This window comes from Mus caroli, unplaced genomic scaffold, assembly GCF_978045245.1.
Source record: "Mus caroli unplaced genomic scaffold, Mus_caroli_1 scaffold_7, whole genome shotgun sequence".
Classification (NCBI taxonomy): domain Eukaryota; kingdom Metazoa; phylum Chordata; class Mammalia; order Rodentia; family Muridae; genus Mus; species Mus caroli.
Genome location: NW_028227262.1, coordinates 24,613,210 through 24,631,439, shown reverse-complemented (window position 1 = coordinate 24,631,439; position 18,230 = coordinate 24,613,210). Strand labels below are relative to the sequence as shown.

At 45.7% G+C, this 18,230-nt stretch overlaps 1 protein-coding gene across 2 annotated transcripts; it reads right to left on the bottom strand.

The window, feature by feature from the left end:
* Positions 1 to 4,889: 4,889 nt before the first annotated feature.
* LOC147003811 (complement C1s-1 subcomponent) lies at positions 4,890 to 16,960 on the bottom strand. 2 transcript variants are annotated; one of them, XM_085839935.1, is made up of 12 exons: positions 16,865 to 16,960; positions 15,936 to 16,083; positions 15,392 to 15,599; positions 14,926 to 15,103; positions 12,990 to 13,115; positions 11,948 to 12,147; positions 9,921 to 10,074; positions 9,069 to 9,184; positions 8,430 to 8,508; positions 7,808 to 7,936; positions 7,083 to 7,157; positions 4,890 to 6,281 (listed from the first exon to the last, which is right to left on the bottom strand). In XM_085839935.1, exons 2-12 carry the CDS (start codon positions 15,956 to 15,958, stop codon positions 5,485 to 5,487), a joined length of 2,085 nt encoding a protein of 694 aa, XP_085696061.1. In that variant the 5' UTR covers positions 15,959 to 16,083; positions 16,865 to 16,960; the 3' UTR covers positions 4,890 to 5,484. The 2 variants fall into 2 exon arrangements, with proteins under 2 accessions (XP_085696061.1, XP_085696062.1); XM_085839936.1 differs by having other exon boundaries at positions 16,789 to 16,871.
* Positions 16,961 to 18,230: the final 1,270 nt, after the last annotated feature.

Here is an 18,230-nt window from a genome sequence, read left to right as displayed (position 1 = left end):
GAGGATTTTACTTATCCAACATGTTGGGGAACCCCTCTCAGCACCCGGGCCAGAGGAGAGACCCAGAACAACGAAAGAATACACTTTGGATACCTTTGTAAGGCCCGGATATAGGCACCAGGGTAGTTTGGCTTATTTTAATTAATAGCCAATAACCTTTTTAGACATCGGTTGGTTTGTATAGGGTGACTCTCAGTTTGTCTGTCCTTGAGGTTTTTAGTGTGAGGTGGGGCAGGGGAATTGTTAGTCTTGTTTTGGAAGCTTAGTAATTTTGACTGTTAAAACTATGTTTCTATATTTGTTTAGTCGGCCAGCTTTTTATCTGACTCTGTATTTTCTTAGTACAATTTCAAAATTCCTTTTGAAAAGGGAAGTTACTGGGTAGTATTGAATTTATTTTGGATATTACATTTCAACAAACTATCCCTGTCTGACTGAGATCAGTGTTCAGGTAGTTGCTAAGGCAATTCCTGGACCCCAACATTTCCTGTGCTGTCCAGGCTGAGCTGAAATTCATACTCCATGGCGTTCTCCCTCCTCAGCATCTTGGGAGCTGAGACTACAGCTATGTGCCACCATGCCCACTTTACCCACAGTATTTTGAAGAAAAAAAAGCAATATACTTTCTTTTAAATTTTTAGTTGTTTTTAATATGTATGGGAAAAATACCTGCATATGCATATGTGTACTGTGTTCGTGCAGTTCCCCCAAGAAACCAGAAAAGGACACTGGATCCTGTGCACATGATTGTGAGCTATGTAGGTGCTTGGAAGCAGCCCTGGTCCTCTGCAAGAGGAGCCGGTGCTCCTAACCCCTGAGCAACCTCTCCAGCCCAGTCCTTCCTCTTGTTAAGGTGATTGTGTCAAGAATTTTGTTATATAATGGAAAGCTGACTAAAGGCTTATTTACTGGTCTATTTCATTCTAACAAAAAAACGATGATTCACCAGATGCTGTGCCTGTCTGTAATGCCAGCATGCAGGAAGTAGAGGCAGGAGGGGCCCGAATTCAAGGTCACTCTGGCTATACAGCTTGTTCAAGTACAGCCCAAAGAGCATAAAGCCTGTTTCTGTGAGGAGACAAGAGGAAAAAGTTCTAAAGAGAGGCTCTGGAGAGGCGCTGAAGAGATGGCTCAGTATTTAAAAGCACTTGATACTCTTGCCTAGGACCTGGGTTCAGTTCTCAACACCCAAATGGTGGCTCACAACCATCTATAACTCCAATCCAGAGGATCTGATGCCCTCTTCTTGCCTCTGTAGGCAGCAGGCATGCATGTGGTGCACAGACATAACGCAAATTCCCATACACATAAAATAAAAGTAAATAAATCTTTTTCAAAATATCATTGTAAAAAGGACAGTATACAGGTGGACAGTATACAAAGGACAGTATACGAAGAACAATTTGGACGAACTTATATTTTTTTACATTTTATTTATTTATTTATTCATTCATTTATTCATTTATTCTGTGTGAGTGTGTGTGTGTGTGTGTGTGTGTGTACCGGGGGAGTGTACCTGTGCAATGGCACCTTTGTGGCATGCAGAGAACAATTTACAGGAGTAAATGATCTTCTAACCTGAGAACTGAACTCATGTCTTCAGACCATCTGGCCACATCTGAGCTTCTCTCTCTCTCTCTCTCTCTCTCTCTCTCTCTCTCTCTCTCTGTCTCTGTCTCTGTCTCTGTCTCTCTCTCTCTCTCTCTCTCTCTCTGTCTGTCTGTCTCTCTCTCTCTCCTTTATTTAGTGTTTATTTTAAGATATGGTTCCACTATGTGGCTGGGCTGGCCTTGAACTTAGGATCCTTCTACCCTCAGCCTCCTGAGTGTCTGGGGTGATACTCCTGGACCACCACCCTTGCCAGTAAGGAGGGAATTTCCTCAGGCACTTGATTTCATGAGCTAAAAGTCCAAGCAGACTGGAACTTCTCACTGGAAACATGTCAACGTTTTCTATAAACCTGTCAGTCTCTAAGCTTGAAGCACAACTCCTGGGAGACAGAGGTAAGAGGACCAGAAACTCACATCCTTATCTAGACAGGAAGATGGAGGCCATCCTGGACTTCATGAGACCCTGTCTTAAACAAAAAAGGTATTATAGTTTTAGCTCATTTTTCACTTTTTGCTATTATCTCAAATGTCAAAAGAAAGGAAACACTCTATCACAGGTCATGGTTCTCAATGGGTTTCTTTCCTTTTTTCTGGAGTAGAATTCACTATTTTTTATATTTTAATTTTATTTATTTTACGCCTGTGAATATTTTGTCTGGACGTAAGACTGTGCATCATGTGTGCCTGAGGAGGACCGAAGGGTAGTCAGATTCCTGGGACAGAAGTTACAGACAGCTGGAGCCACCATGAAAGTGCTGGGAATTGAACCCTGTGAAAGAGCAGCCAGTGCTCTTAACTGCTGGGCCATCTCTCCAGCCCTGTTTCTCCAGGATTGTTGTTGTTGTTGTTGTTGTTGTTGTTGTTGTTGTTGTTGTTGCTGTTGTTGTTGTTGCTGTTGTTGTTGATGATGATGATGATGATAATGATGGTGATATTGTTTGTTTGCTATGTTGTGTTTTGTTTTGCTTTGTGAGACAGGGTCTAGATTCCATCTCTGTAGCCCAAACTGATTTTGAACTTATTCTATAAGCCTGCCTGGATTTGCATGCAAAATCCTCCTGCTTCAGCTCCCTAAGCAGCTGGTGTTAACAGGACCCGGGGCCCAGCAGGCTGGTTTCCCATTCTGGTTACCAATGATGTGTTTACCCTGCAGTATAAATGAACTTTTGAACTGAACTATTTAGCTCTGTGCAAGATCAGAGTCCTTTCTTGATAAGCTCCAAACATGCCTGTTCACTCTGGCTAAAAAAGAGGTCCTGAAAGCCACCTCTCACAGCAGACTAGCCAGAACCCCGTACCCGAACCAGAACCCCCTACCCAATCCAGAGCCCCGCCCCCAGCCCAGATTCTTATTCTGTTTTTCTGTGTCTGTTTTTTGTGGTGCCGGGGATTGAATTCAGAGCCTTGTGCATACTAGACAAGCACTGTATCTTTGAGCTAAACCTCCACCACTGTTATTTTAAATTACGTGTGCATGTACATGCGTGTCTGCTTCCACACATGTGCGCACAAGAGCTCACATGTGGAAGTCAGAGGACAACATATGAGAACTGGTACTCTCCTTCTAACCTGTGGGTCTTGGGGAACAAACCCAGGTTGCCAGGCTTGGCAGCAAGTGTCTTTACTCACCTAGCCATCTCGCAGACTCACTCTTTTTAAAATTTATTATTATTTCTATTTTGTTTTGAGACAGGGTCTCACTATGTAGCTCTGACTGGCCTGGAATTTGCTATGTGAATCAGGCTGTCTTCAAACTCCCAGAGATCAACCTGCCTCTGCCTACCTAAGTGATGGAATATAAGAAACACACTACTACATCCAGCTCCTCCCCCGCCCCATTTAGTAGTTGTTGTTGTAGCCCCATTTAGTAGTTGTTGTAGCAGTAACAGCAGTAATAGTAATGGTAGTGTGCTTGTGCATATGTTTCAAATTGGTCATGCTCATGCCATGGCACACTGTGTGTGGTGGTCAGAGTATACCTTGGGAAGTCAGTACTTTCCTTCCACAGATTTGGGGATAGGACTTAGGATTCATCAAGGTTGTACTCTCCAGTCCTGGGCTCTTCTTCTCAATCCTTAACTCTCATGAAAAGGGATGGATCTCCTGTGTTCAGCTTCTACAAGGCTGTATTTCTGCTGCGGTTTGTAGCTCAGTCAGTAGACAGAGTGTCTGAAACCTTAGAGCTGGGTCGTCAGCACACATAAACCATGCATGGTAGTGCACCAGTAATTGCAGCACTCAGAAAGTAGAGGCAGGAAGATCAGAAGTTCAAGGTCATCCTTCCCTACATAGCTTATTTGAGGCTAGCCTGGGCTATAGATAAGGTTCTCAACCTGTGGGCCCACACCATCCAATGACACGAATTTCTAATGGTCTTAGCAAATGAGATACCACTCAGTAGCAAAATTACACTTATGAAGTATCAACAAAAATAAGTTTATGGTTAGAGGTTCCTAAGATCACTGGAAATATGTGATTTCCAATGGTTGTGACACACAGGTTGAGATCCAATGCTCTTTTTATTTTTTTTTAATTGTGTTTCAGGGTTATAATATATCTCATATCCCAGGGGTAGAACACTTGCTTAGCAAGTGTTCCTTTGGATCCCATGCTCGGCCTAGCCAATGAACTTATATGTATACACTAGATGTGTTGGCACAGACCTGTCGGGGGCAAGGAAACAGTAAATTCCAGGCCACAGCATGAGTTCAAAGCCAATGCCAACTACATAGTGAGATCATGTCACACACAGAATGAATTTACTCTATAGTCTATAGTGAGATCACTTCACACGCAGAATTTCATTAATTCTATAGTCTATAGTGAGAACATGTCACACACAGAATGTCTTTACTCTATAGTCTATAGTGAAATCATGTCATACACAGGATGTTTTTATTCTGTGGTCCTTTGGCACTCTTGGAGAGGAAGGAGATTTTGTTTCATTTTGGTGTTGTTGGGTAGTTTGTTTGTTTGTTTGTTTGTTTGTTTGTTTCAAGACAGGGTTTCTCTGTATAGCCCTGGCTGTCCTGGAGCTCACTCTGTAGACCAGGCTGGACTCCAACTCAGAAATCCTCCTTCCTCTGCCTCCCAAGTGCTGGGATTAAGGGTGTGTGCCACCACTTCCCAACTCATTTTGGTGTTTTGTTTTCAGATTTCTTCCCTAGAGTCAGGGAAGTTATCTCTGAACTTTTGGCTGACACATTTTGTTACAGAGATCACTCCATTTTGTCACCTAACAGACAGACTAAGCAAAACTACCAAAAAAAGCAGACCAGCAATGTTCAATTTCTCTTTTACTAAGGCATTACACTGTATGATACAAAGGAGGATTACAAGAAAATTAATTTCTAGGAAACATATTGAAGCAACTCACAGAGGAAAACTAAGGTAGTCATTTCTAACTTCCAGTATTCGGTAAGTCTCACTAGTAAGAAAAAAAGGCTATGTTCCCTGTCTGCATCTTGTTAAAGATGCAGAATTCCATGCTGTTGATGCCTGAATTCCATGATGCTATGCCCCAAATCTCCCTCTCCTCCTGTGGCTCTCCATACAGCCAGAACCAGATTGGAAGCATGCTTTGCTGTAAGTAATTCAGGAATTTCAAGCAGGTTAAATGAGGGAAGATCGGATAAGATATCCCTGTGGAATAGCACAAGATAGAAGGGCTTCTGCCATGTTGTTAGCAATAGTAACTGAATAACCAACACGGCCCAGTGATCAACCCTGCCTCCATGCAGACATTTTGACAATCAAGTTCAGCATTAACCATACTACCACATCTTCTCTCCATCGTTGTGAAATAAGGGGACCACCATAGGATCTGAGAACAGTGAGCTTGCTATGCCCTGGAGGGGTGTTGTCGCCCTACGGATTAGTCCTTCCTGGGCCCACTATTCTCCTGCATAGTTTTCAGGATCCAGTCCACGTAATTCTTTACCTTTGTGTAGACCCCATAAGTCCCACACCTTTTCCCCCAAGACACCAAGCCAGCTACATAGAATTTGGGGACCTTGACATTGGGGACCTGGAAAGCAAAAGCTCCTCCGCTGTCCCCGTTACAGCTGTCAACACCCTTCTCGCCTGCACAGATCATGTTGTCACTGAAAACATAGTCCTCTGGCCTTACTGTGGGGTTCTCCTCTTTCACCTGTTTGCAGGTTTCTAAAGAGGTTACCGGTATCTTTGCCCCTTTGAGGTTGATAACAAAGAATCTCTTTTCTGTTCGGCCCCACCCTGAGATCAGCCCCATGTCACCCAGTGAGACGTTGTACTCTGAGGAGGTGCCTGGTAAGCAGATGGGGGAGACATTGGGTCCCATTTTCACGGGGTCTTTCAGCTGCACCAGGGCAATGTCATTGTCAAAATTTGTCCGTAAATTTGGGTCATCTTCTTCCTTCCAGCTGGGATGAATAAAGACACGCTCACTGTAGAGTCTCTGGGCATTTTCCAAGAGAGTCGTCCTCACAGACATGGTCCCGACGTACATTGAAGGGTTGGAGATTTTCTCCACAACGTGAGCAGCCGTCAGCACCCAGTACTCATTAATAAGAGCCCCACCAGCTCTGGGGTGACTAAAGAAGACTTGCCAGGGAAAATTTTCAATCTTTGCAGGTTGTCCTCCGAATATCCTCTGCTGGACTTGAAAGGGCTCGGTGGGTACTCCACAGGCTAGGAAGGAATAAGAGCCAGATAGAGAGATGCATCGAATGATGCTGACCTCTGAAAAGTTCAGCCACTCAAGTGTTCTACCCAATGGGTGGCAGAGTTCTTCCGCATGTCTTAATCAATTTTTGTCAACTACCTCCGTATCTGACTTTTCCGCGTCTCACCAAAACACCTCCTTTGCCAATGCCAAGCAGACTTATGGAGGAGACTGGCTCAACAGGAGGGTTACATGAATGACTAAACCAAATGAGCTAGTATTTTACAGTTCACTGCTTGACCCACAGCCCCTCTGAGGCATACTTCATGCTTAACCTCTAAGGTCAAAAACCCAACTAGAGCCAATGCTGAGAGACTCTTCACTGGACACAGGTAACGGCAGCAGGCTTTCTGCCTTCGACTGCCTCTCAGATGAAGTCCTTATCTTGTGTGTGTGTGGTGCAGGGGTGTGGGGTCTCACTATGTAGTCCAGATTGGTCTCACAACTCACAATCCTTCTTCAGAATCCAGAGTGCTAGGATTACAAGTGTACACCCAGCTAGCTCTCTTAGCATGGTTTGATCTGCACTTCCTTAATGACTAATGTGACAGCAACTGTTGATGATGGCAAACTTTTCTATTTCCCTTCAAGTTGACCTAAGTTGATGCCATTGAAGAAATTCCAGGCCAGAGTTCCTATCACTTCACTGTGCTGAGCTCCCGGAGACAGGGCTAAGCCCTTTCTGGGAGGGTTACAGCCCATTTCTTGCAATGCTTACTCCATGCGTGTATAGGTACAGTTTCTACCCATGCCACAACCCAGATTACCTGGAATACATCTTGGAAGCTCGATACCCAGCTGGTCATTCACCCAGCTCCCATTTGCAGCACATCGATACTCCCCTAGAATAATACAAGGAAGATGTCACATTCTGCACATCTCTCCTCCCTCCCCCTTTATTCAAAGCTCCAGCTCCTCTGAACATTGAACAGGTAAGCAGATCAAATGAGCTAGAAAAGAACCTTCAGCTAGGAATGATGGCACTGTCATGTAAGCCCAACACTTGGCAGGTGGATGCAGAAAGATCCAGGCCAGCCTCTGTAGAAAAGGCTGCCCTAAACCTTGTGAATCCATCTCAAAAAGACTAGAGAGAGATGGGGAGGAGAGGACAGAGAAAGAAGAAGAGGGGGATAGCTCAAGCTCACCTTCAACAATTCCGACCCTATCTTTCAAGGGCTAGGATTTCAAACCTCCACCACCATGCCTGTCCTCCTGTGGATTTTATCTGAAATAACTGCTGTGGAGTCAGATAACTACATGAAATCAACACTATGAAGGAACTCCTGTTGCACGCTGACACTAAGCTGATGTCTTCTATGACATCCTGAATGATCCTGAGTACAAACCCCATCCCACAAGACAACTGTGTCCTCAGACTAAGCCAAAAGGATGACAATATCTTCTCTGTCTCTCCAACCAGAGAGAAAAAGCAGTAACCACCTCCAAATCACCCACACTCCTTCCCTCTCTCTTCTCTGGTAGAAGAACTTACCACCTTGTTCATGTTCCATGTAGTAATATGGCTCTTCACACGTGTAGTGAACGACAGTACCAAACACACTATTCTCTGGCTCTTCAACTTTACCATTCGCAATGGGATCTGGATTTCCACAATTCACAGCTACAAGAAGAATCGGGGAAATAGACAGTCACTCCCTCCCAGAAAGAGTTAGGGACCCATTCCATCTTAGCCCCTCCCGTAGCCACATTCATAATCACCCCCCTGATGAATCTCTCCAAGCCAGCCTTCTTGCAGCACCTTCTCTAACCCAATTCTCTAGCCCACTGAGAGCTGCCAATGCAGATGGCTCTTGAAAGAGACCAGGAGAAACCTAGTTTTCTGGTTGGCAGAGCCTCCTGTGCGAGCCCAGAATGTACTCCCTTAGAGCTATTGACAACATATCCCATTGCCCCTTTCTTTAGAAAAAACATGGTAGTCAAATTGTCCTAAGACTAGGAGAGGGCTAGACAGTTCTCTATAACAAACTCCTTCAAAAACGCAAGTCATTTTCCTGAGAGCCTAGAGGAAAACCATGCATTTGAATTTTGATGTGTTGATTATTCCATCCCCCTTGGGAGGGGAAAGAGGAGTTCTGCTTTGAAGAGACACCTACGTTGACATTTTAGCCCGGAGTTGCTCCACTGGCCGTTGCTTTGACAAGTGGAATAGAATGAACTCGAGCCAACACGTCCCTTGAGGAAAACAGATATCAATATTAATTTAAAAAAAACATACAAGCCAGGTGTGGTGGTGCACACCTTTATTCCCAGCACTAGGGAGGCAGAGTCAGGCAGATTTCTGAGTCCGAGGCCACCCTGGTCTACAAAGTGTGTTCCTGGACAGCTAGGAATACACAGAGAAACCCTGTCTTGAAAAATAAAAAAAAAAAAAAAGAAAGAAAGAAAGAAAAGAAAACCAAATCCAATAATGAAATTGAATCTCTGGTCTTGGATCAATGACAAGTCCTCTTCAAAAGACACTTGGAACATCTTTAGAAGAATAACCCAATGTACCCAGGAGCTACAGTGAGAAGACAACTCTGTCCCAGCATTTCAGCTCCCCGACCACGGTAGGACCGAGGGCAGAGAGGGCAAGCTGGACCAGGAGCTCCAGACCTCACATGAACGACTGACAACCTTGAGCCAGCCCATTCTTGGGAGGGGTTAATACCTTGATCAGGCAGCAACAATCTCTTGTGCTCACAATACCGATCCAAGCCTGAAATTAAAAAGATGCCTGTGTGGTACTTTACCTCCACAACTTCAAATCCATCCACACAGGTTATCTTCACCACATCTTTAAACACGTATTTTGCCTTATCGGGCTCCCAATTAGAATTGGCAGTGATTTCTTTGGGACAGGAGATGGCTTGGAGACAACAGAAATGAGATTTTACTAAAGAGCTGGAAATCGTATGCTATTTTACATCATTACCACCACCACCACCACCCCTGTTTTGAGACAGGATCTCTCTGTGTACCCTAGGATAGATTGGAGCTTGCCCAAGCTAGTCTATCTTGCAGTAATTCTCCTGCCTCCACTTCTCCAGGACTGAAATTATATCTGTGTAATAGCATCTTCAGACATTCTCACATTTTCTGTGTATGAGGGAGGGGGGTTAGTGTACCAACCCACAGGCTGAAGAAGGGCACTGGGTGCCTGCTCTGTCACTCTGTGCCTTACCCTCTTGAGACAGGGTATCTCACTATACCTGGAGCTTGCCATGTTTGCCCAGGCTAGCTGACCACCAAGACCCCGTGATGTCCCTTTCTCTGCCCACCACTCCAAGACATAGGACTTACAAACATACTTGGCTATGGCTAGATTTTTGCTATAAATACAAACTCAGATCCTCATGCTTGCCTAGCACACTATCCCTGTTCCCACAAACTTTCCAAAGTTTCCCGTTGTCCTCAGTTCTAATATCTAACATTCCAACTTGTAAAAGGATATGATGTCACACAGTGGCTTCCCCTCCTCCCCCTTGTTGTATTTTTGTGACTAGTTAAAAAAATATTAGCTGAAGAACAGTCTCTGTGTTTTGAGTCTACATGTCTAAATAATTTTGTATCCCCAGTCAAAGAGGAGCTTTAAGGGTACTCACGATCTCCATGGTAACGAAGCTTCCAACCCTTTTTTTGCCCCATTAGGTCAGTTTGAAAGACAATGTCGAGAGTATTGCTCTGGGTTTTAATAGTTAGCGGTCCAGGGAACCCATCGCCACAGTAAGGACCAAACTGTTGTTTTTTTGAAGCAAACTGGAAGGAAACAATGTTACAAAATCACAGGAGAGAAAAATGAATAGGAAAGAATTAAAGGATGTGGTATGAAGTGAGAGTGTCCCAGTGGAACAGAGAGAAAGAAGAAAGAAAGGAAGGAAGGAAGGAAGGAAGGAAGGAAGGAAGGAAGGAAGAAAGAAAGAAAGAAAGAAAGAAAGAAAGAAAGAAAGAAAGAAAGAAAGAAAGAAAGAAAGAAAGAAAGAAAGAAGGCAGGGAGGGAGGGAGGGAGGAAGGGAGCGAGGGAGGAAGGAGAGAGAGGGGGAGGGAGAGAGGGAGGGATGGAGGGATGGAGGGGGAAGGAAGGAAGGAAGGAAGGAAAGGAAAGGAAAGGAAAGGAAAGGAAAGGAAAGGAAAGGAAAGGAAAGGAAAGGAAAGGAAAGGAAAGGAAAGGAAAGGAAAGGAAAAGGGGAAGGAAGGGAAGGGAAGGGAAGGGAAGGGAAGGGAAGGGAAGGGAAGGGAAGGGAAGGGAAGGGAAGGGAAGGGAAGGGAAGGGAAGGGAAGGGAAGGGAAGGGAAGGGAAGGGAAGGGAAGGGAAGGGAAGGAAAGGAAAAAGGGAAGGGAAGGAAAAAGGGAAGGGAAGGAAAAAGGGAAGGGAAGGGAAAAGGGAAGGGAAGGAAAAAGGGAAGGGAAGGGGAAGGGGAAGAAGGGGAAGGGGAAGGGGAAGAAGGGGAAGGGGAAGGGGAAGAAGGGGAAGGGGAAGGGGAAGAAGGGGAAGGGGAAGGGGAAGAAGGGGAAGGGGAAGAAGGGAAGGGGAAGAAGGGGAAGGGGAAGAAGGGGAAGGGGAAGAAGGGGAAGGGGAAGAAGGGGAAGGGGAAGGGGAAGGGGAAGGGGAAGGGGAAGGGGAAGGGGAAGGGGAAGGGGAAGGGGAAGGGGAAGGGGAAGGGGAAGGGGAAGGGGAAGGGGAAGGGGAAGGGGAAGGGGAAGGGGAAGGGGAAGGGGAAGGGGAAGGGGAAGGGGAAGGGGAAGGGGAAGGGGAAGGGGAAGGGGAAGGGGAAGGGGAAGGGGAAGGGGAAGGGGAAGGGGAAGGGGAAGGGGAAGGGGAAGGGGAAGGGGAAGGGGAAGGGGAAGGGAAGGGAAGGGAAGGGAAGGGAAGGGAAGGGAAGGAAGAAAGAAAGAAAGAAAGAAAGAAAGAAAGAAAGAAAGAAAGAAAGAAAGAAAGAAAGAAAGAAAGAAAGAAAGACAGGAAGGAAGGAGAGAGAGAGAGAGAAAGAGAGAAAGAGAGAGAGAAAGAAAGGGTAGGAGGAAAGATCACTGTAATTACAGACAATGGGTCTGTTGGTACAGGCCTTTAATCACAGCTACTAGGAAGACCAAGACAGGAGGATTCCAAATTAAAGTCAGCTTGGGCAATTCAAGGAAAAATTGTGCTGAAATACAAAAATAGAAAGGGCTGCAAATGTAGCTCAGTGGTAGAGCTCTTGCCTACCATGCATGGGGCCAAAGGTTCAATCCAATTCAGGAAGGAAGAAATAAAGTCATGGAGGGAGGGAGGGAGAGGAGAGGGAGATTAAAGGAGGAAGGAGGATGCTCTCACCAGGAGTGGAGACTAACATCTGTAATCTTAGCACTCAAGAGGCTGGGATAAGAAGGCATTTTGAGTTTTGAGTCCAGCCTGGGCTACATAGCAAAGCCCTGGCTTAAGGAAACAGCAGGATAAAGATGAAGACAGAGAGAGCCAGAGAAAGAGAGGAAAGAGACAGAGAGAATCAAAGAGTAAAACTAGTCTCCGAGCAGAGGATGTAGCTATGCAGTGGAGTCTTTGCCCAAAACCACAGAGAAGGAGGCTGCCAGAGAAGCCTCAGCAATCTAAATGAGTTGTGGGTCAGAACCAAGCTCATTATCTACAACGCACAGTTAAACTGTCAGGGCAGTTCCCCTCTGAGTCAGCGGGCTCCACATCAAAATCTTCTCTCCGCATCGTCACCACCACTTGGAAGCCCTCCTCCAGCTGAATCTGGTATTCACACCTTGAGTTCTCCGGGTATGGATTGGGATAATTGGGACTTGAGATCTCCCCAATCAGGGCAGTGAACACATTTCCACTACAGTTGACTAGAGGAGAGAAAAAGATAAAGGACCAATCAGATACAGATACAAGAAGTTCTGCCCTCTCTGTTCCTTTCCTCATAACCTCAGAGTTCTCCATTCAGACTAGCCCACCATCTGTTCCCAAATGAAGCCTCCAGGAAGCAATTACCCACAATGCTATGAGGCGAGCTAGCCAATGCCTTTTCAGGGTCTCTCTGTTTGCTATGGTTATATATGAAAATTTCTATGTGGAACTTTCCGTAGTTGTGAACAGCCTCGGGCAGTCTCTTCACAGGCATCTATCCCTCTTTTCCATTAACCAACTTTACCTCGAAGCCTCCTGTTGTGGTTTGGATCTTAATCATCTCCAAAAGTGACATATGCTAAGGGCTTGGTCACTGGCCTGTGACACTCTTAGGTGGGTGGTGGAATCTTCATCTAGCCTGATAGCTGAAAGTTAGGTCATCGAAGTATGACCTTGAAAAGGACGTTGGTACCCCTGCCCTCCCTCTCTGCCTCCCTTCTGCCCTGTGATGACAACTTGCTCTACCGTCTGACTCCCTTATATGATGATCCACCTGGCCACAGACCCCAAAACAATGGATCTGCACACCTGACACTGAAATTGCCAGAACCATGAACCAAAATAAACATTGTATCCTTTTAACTGGTGAAGTCACCGTTCACAGCAATGTAAAGCTGATGCACCTTATCTTCCTCCCTTCCTGAAGATCCTATTCACTTTGTGAACAGCTAAAAGCAGGTGCCATTTGGAGGGAAAGCCTAATCAAACTTGGAACGATAGACTAAGCCCTCAATCCATCCCAAATCCAGGGAACATGAAGACCTCTGGATGCTAAACTCACCTCCACAATTCCTCATGTCATCGTGGAGGAAGAATTCTGGGGGACAGGAGCAGAAGTATCCACCAATGAAGTTATTGCAGAAGTGGCTACAGGGGACATCTGCAAAATCTGTGCATTCATTTACATCTGCAAAAAGCAGAGAAAACTCAAGGTGGAGAACAAAGACCAAGAAGGAAGAAGGATGGAAGCCAAATCTATAAGGATAAAGCACAAACAAACTAAACCAGAAAAGGTTTGTTGCATAAATGTTCTCAAAGCCAGGCATAATGGCTCATGCCAGTAATCCCAGTATTCAGGTAGATGAAGCAGAAAGACAGGAGTTCAGGGCCAGCCTGGGCTTCAACCCAAAACCATTTCTCCAAGAAAGTAAGGAAGACAGACAGACAGGGTCAGAGACAGACAAGACAGAGAGACAGAGACAAAGGGACAGCTGGAAGGAAGGAGGAAGGGAGGGAGGAAGGGAGGGAGGAAGAGTAGGAGACAGCAAAGGAGGCAGGAAGGAAGACTCTACGGCCCCAAGAACATCATGAAAGAGGAGGACATACACAAAAGAATGTAGGAGCCAGAGGAACAGAAGGAAGATTCGCGGATGCTGTCTTCCAGGCATGACTGGCCACGGCACTCTTAGGCTCACCATGGCTGTTATTATCTGTACAAGACTGTGCCTTTCGATATCCTGTCGTGGTGTGGGGAAGGACTCAGGAGGACTCCACCCCACCCCGAGGAGCTCTAGGCAACTAATTTATTACTGGAGGATCTGCTTTATAGGATATTGGTCTTTCTGTAAAACTGGATGACATTTGGACCTTACGAGCAGGCCTAACTTCATTTAATCTGGAGATGGATGTAGAAGGACATAGTACCACATAGTCCTTCTTATACAATCCTTGGAAAATTATTAATGTTCTCAGTTTTCAGTTTTTCCCTAGCCTTGAGGTTTCTGAGAGCCTTTCAGACACAAAGGAAGCATTTTGTCTCTAAGCTGGAGTGATTATCTTTTAATACAGAATCTTCTGTAACCCAGGCTGCCCTTGAATTCCTGATTCTCCTGCCTCTGCTTAGGACTGGAATTACAGGTGTGTGCACCGTGCCAGAATTCCCAGCCCTCCTTTTAAATTTTTTCTTTGAAACAGGATCTCTATCTATATACCCCTGGCTGTCCCAGAACTCACTCTAGAGACCAGGCTAGCCTCAAATTCACAGAGATATGCCTGCCTCTGCTTCCTGAGTGATGGGATTAAATTAGCATTTATTATTACTATCCATGCACGTTTATGTGCATGATGGAGGCATGCCAGGGCACACACATGAAGGTCAGAGGATAAGCGTATAGAGTTCGTTATTCCTTCTACCTTCTCATGGATCCTGAACTCTAATGGGTGGTTGTATAACAACCATTTCACTGACTAAACTGTCTCAACAGCCCTCTCTTTACTTCTGATAGGAAGACAGGTTCTTACTAAGTTGCCCCTGTTGACCTAGAGTTGACAGTTCTTCTCCTTCAGCCTTCAGAGTGTATGGGATTACAGTCCTGCATCAATGAGACCAGATCCGTATCTTCATAGGAAGACCATGGTGCCCACACTGCAAGTTTGAGCTGAATGTTGGATTCATGTAAGCAAGCCGCCTGATAGAGGACCATTTCTCAGTGGTTCTCAGTCTAATTATCTGCTTTACCACAAATAACATGTGATAAAGTCACACAAAGGCAAGGCAATTCCTAAGCAGACCCAGGGCAAGTCAACATTCATTAAAGATGTAAGCAGCCCAGGGGCAGGCACAAAGCTGGAGTCTTGGAGTGTCCAGCCATGGCTGCATATCGAGACCATGACTCAAAGTGAGACAACAGAATCCTCATCTCATGCACTGTGTGGTCCTTTACCTGCCTCCCATCTTTTAGTTGAATACAGATGTCACATACAGAGGGACGCCTTACCTATGGCAGTGTAGTATGCTGCAAAGCCGGTAAACCGTTCTTCGTTGGAGAAGTCTGAGGTAAAGACCACCTGAAGTTTATTGTATGGGAACTGAAACTCTTCTATAATGGGGGAGTTGGGGCTCTTGCTGGTCCTCTGGCCACAGAGTCTCCCTTCCTCGATGTCTCCTGAGATTATCTAAGAGACGAAGGAAGTGTAAAACTGAGAATGGGCAAAGAGAGCAGAACCTTTACTCCCAATCTCCAGCTCCGTCTGTCTGGCCTGTCTGCCTCCCCAACTCCCACCACATTTTCCCCCAGTGCTGGGGACCAAACTCAGGGACTTGTCCTTGCATGGCAAGTACCCTGCCATTGAGCCATGCCCCTACCCCATAGGACAGCTTGACAACACACAGCCCTCTAATCCTCCCATTCCTCTATCCCTCCGCCCTCCTCCCATCCCTCTCCCTCCTGTGCTGTAATATACCTGCACTGAGTCGTATCCACAGTTCTCTGACGGCTCTATGTCCAGATGGGTAAAATAAAGGTGAATCCCAAACCCCTCTGGGACTTCAATGTCCCAAGATTTCACGACCTCATTTGGGTACGCCTGGGGATAATTAGGGGACAAGATCTCCCCATGCATGGTGGGCTCAGCAGAAAATGATGCCAAAAGAGAAAACAGGACCAAACACCTGGAAGAGAAAAAAAAAGTCACACAGAGGTGGGAAGCTAGGAACCGATGGCTTCATGCAGAACTCTGACCGTTAGGCAGCCAACATGCCATGGAATAAACAAATATATACAGAATAAATAGATAAAAAATTAAAAGTCAAGGTTCAGATCTGAGCTCTTTAGGGAGAAATGGGAAATCACATACAACAGGCCTGTGTCTAAGTCCAGCACTCTGGGGACAGAGGAAGGGTGATGTCACACCACCTTGGGCTGCATAGTGACACCCTGTCTCAAAACTGTGAAAGAGAGAAGGAAGGTGAAGATGGATTCATTTCTGTAGATACCTAATCACTTACCACATCCCTGGCGATTTGCCCATGGCTCTCTGGCTCTCTGGCTTTCTGACTTTGGAGGTAAAAGGCAGTCAGCGGTCCTGGTTGTCTTTATCTGACAAATACAGGTGCCTGCTTTGGTAGTGAGGGACCACCCAGGGCTCAGTGTCACCTTTGAAAGAATACCATAGAAATAGGTACCCGTCAGGAATGGTCATCACATGATACCATGACAGCCTCCCAAGTGAGATTTAGACTAACTTCCCAGACCAGCCCTGAATTAACCCTGTCCCCAAACATCTTCCAATATTCTCACAATTGAGTGAGGAGTTTCTCCCTGTCTTTTGTGTCCTCCTCCACCCACTCCTGGCCCCTTGCATTGGTCTCTCCGCATTTCCACACAGGCTGGAGCTTCCAGACCGATCCCCTCCCATTCAAGCCTGCCCCCTTTGATAAGCTATTACAGGTGTTGCTTCTACTGGTGGCCCAATGGCCACTGAAGGAGGAATGACTTTCCTTCCGTAGGGACAGGAAGAGACCTTGGGAGAAGCTAATCAGAAAGAAAGTATGCCCCTGTGGTGACAGGTTGCAGAGTGCTGGAAAAGGGAAAGCTAACTGAGAAAAGTCAGGACACTCGGATATGCCTTCCCTTACTTTTCTCCAGTTGGTTGTTTTGTCCTTTGTTTAAAGAGCAATGTATCTTCCCATAGTTCCCAGAAAAGTCTTTCACAAATTTCCTCTACCCCTGAAACACTGCTGTGTGAAAGGATGAGGATGGGGTGGGGCGGGGCTGGGGTCCTGCATATGAGAATCTGTGTCTGTATTCTGACCTCTCTCTGAGTTCCTTCCAACCCTCCATCTTTGCTCCAAACCTTACTCTACATGGTTCCCTGTCTTTCAGTCTTCCTTCATCAAAGCTTCTCTCTTTAAGGCTTGCTTTTTAAAGTTGTTACCTTCAGGAGCTGATGGGAACAAGTGAGTCAACCTCCTCTCCTGCCTCTGGTCATGCAGTTAAGCCCCTGCAGCTCCAGAGGGAGTGGCCTTTGCAGGAAGCTCCTCCCCACCTCCCTGTTCTGTTTGCTCTAAAGATTCCCTAAGGGAGTGTGTTTTTGCATGTCCAAAATTCCCTGTTCCAAACAGAGGGGGCTGGGAGATCACAATCTAGTTAAGGGTAATCAGCCTTGATCTTAGAGCACCCTCTGCGTTTAAATCAAGAGCCTCACTGGCTTCGCTGGGCTGAGAGGTCCAGAGCAAAAGAGAGGAATGGGGAATTTTGAGATTGCCTAATTCTCTCTTACAGCCAAAGGGTGTGTTTCAGAGCTTTTGAGGAAGTCAGGTGATTTATCTTCTTAAGGAGGGAAGGGTTAACTGGAGGGGGGAAAACTAAACTCAGAAAGTCCAACCCTCTATCTGTGTGAGTCACGAATCAAAGGAAGAGAGTCATCAGAAGTAGAAGCCAGTGTCTGGAGGCTCTAGGAGGCAAGATGGCTCAGCTTAGAAAGGTACCTACCTCCAGGCAGAAAGACATGAACTCTACATGCCCTGGGACCCACATCATAGGAGAACCAACAGTTCCTGCAAGCTGTCTTCTAAGACCATGCCAATGCAATTCTTTCTTTAATTAATACATAAATGCAACTCATCCTGCCTTCGAGACAATTTACACCCAAACTGCGGACAGCAGGTGCTCTCAAGGTTTCTTCATCCCGAAAGTCCCATCTCAAGGCTGGGCAAGGTGGCCAATGCCTGAGTCTAGCCTGGGCTACATAGAGAGTATCAGGCTGGCTAGTTCTGTATAGTACTTTTGTTTCTTGTTTAATTTGATGCACAGCTATGACCCCAGTACTTAGGAAGTGAAGCCTGGAGCTATCAGAAGATCAGGGACAGTCTTTATATAGTCATTTGGAGGTCAACCTGGGCTACCTAAGATCCAAAAGGGCTTGCCTAACGTTGTTTCTCCAACTCTAATACATTTGCCCTCAAGCGTCATTCTAAGTCCATTTGGAAATTATTTATTAACAAAGACATGAAAAGATGGTTCTGAGGTGAAGAGCACTGCTGTTCTTCCAGAGGACCCAGGTTCAAATCCCAGCACTGACATGGTGGCTTACAACATTTTTTTTTTCTTTTTTAAAGATTTGTTTATTATTATTATATGTAAGTACACTGTAGCTGTCTTCAGACACACCAGAAGAGGGCATCAGATCTCATTATGGATGGTTGTGAGCCATCACGTGGTTGCTGGGATTAGAACTCAGGACCTTTGGAAGAACAGTCAGTGTACTTAATCACTGAGCCATCTCAGCGGCTCACAACTTT

Bases quoted from the DNA above. Each gene is read 5' to 3' on its own strand.
- LOC147003811 (XM_085839935.1), bottom strand. From the start codon at position 15,958: ATGGGCAAATCGCCAGGGATGTG. The intron at 15,104-15,391 runs GTATATTACAGC...TTCGTCTCTTAG, and splicing joins GTGGATACGACTCAGTGCAG to ATAATCTCAGGAGACATCGA. The intron at 6,282-7,082 runs GTAATCTGGGTT...ATTCCTTCCTAG, and splicing joins GCTTCCAAGATGTATTCCAG to CCTGTGGAGTACCCACCGAG.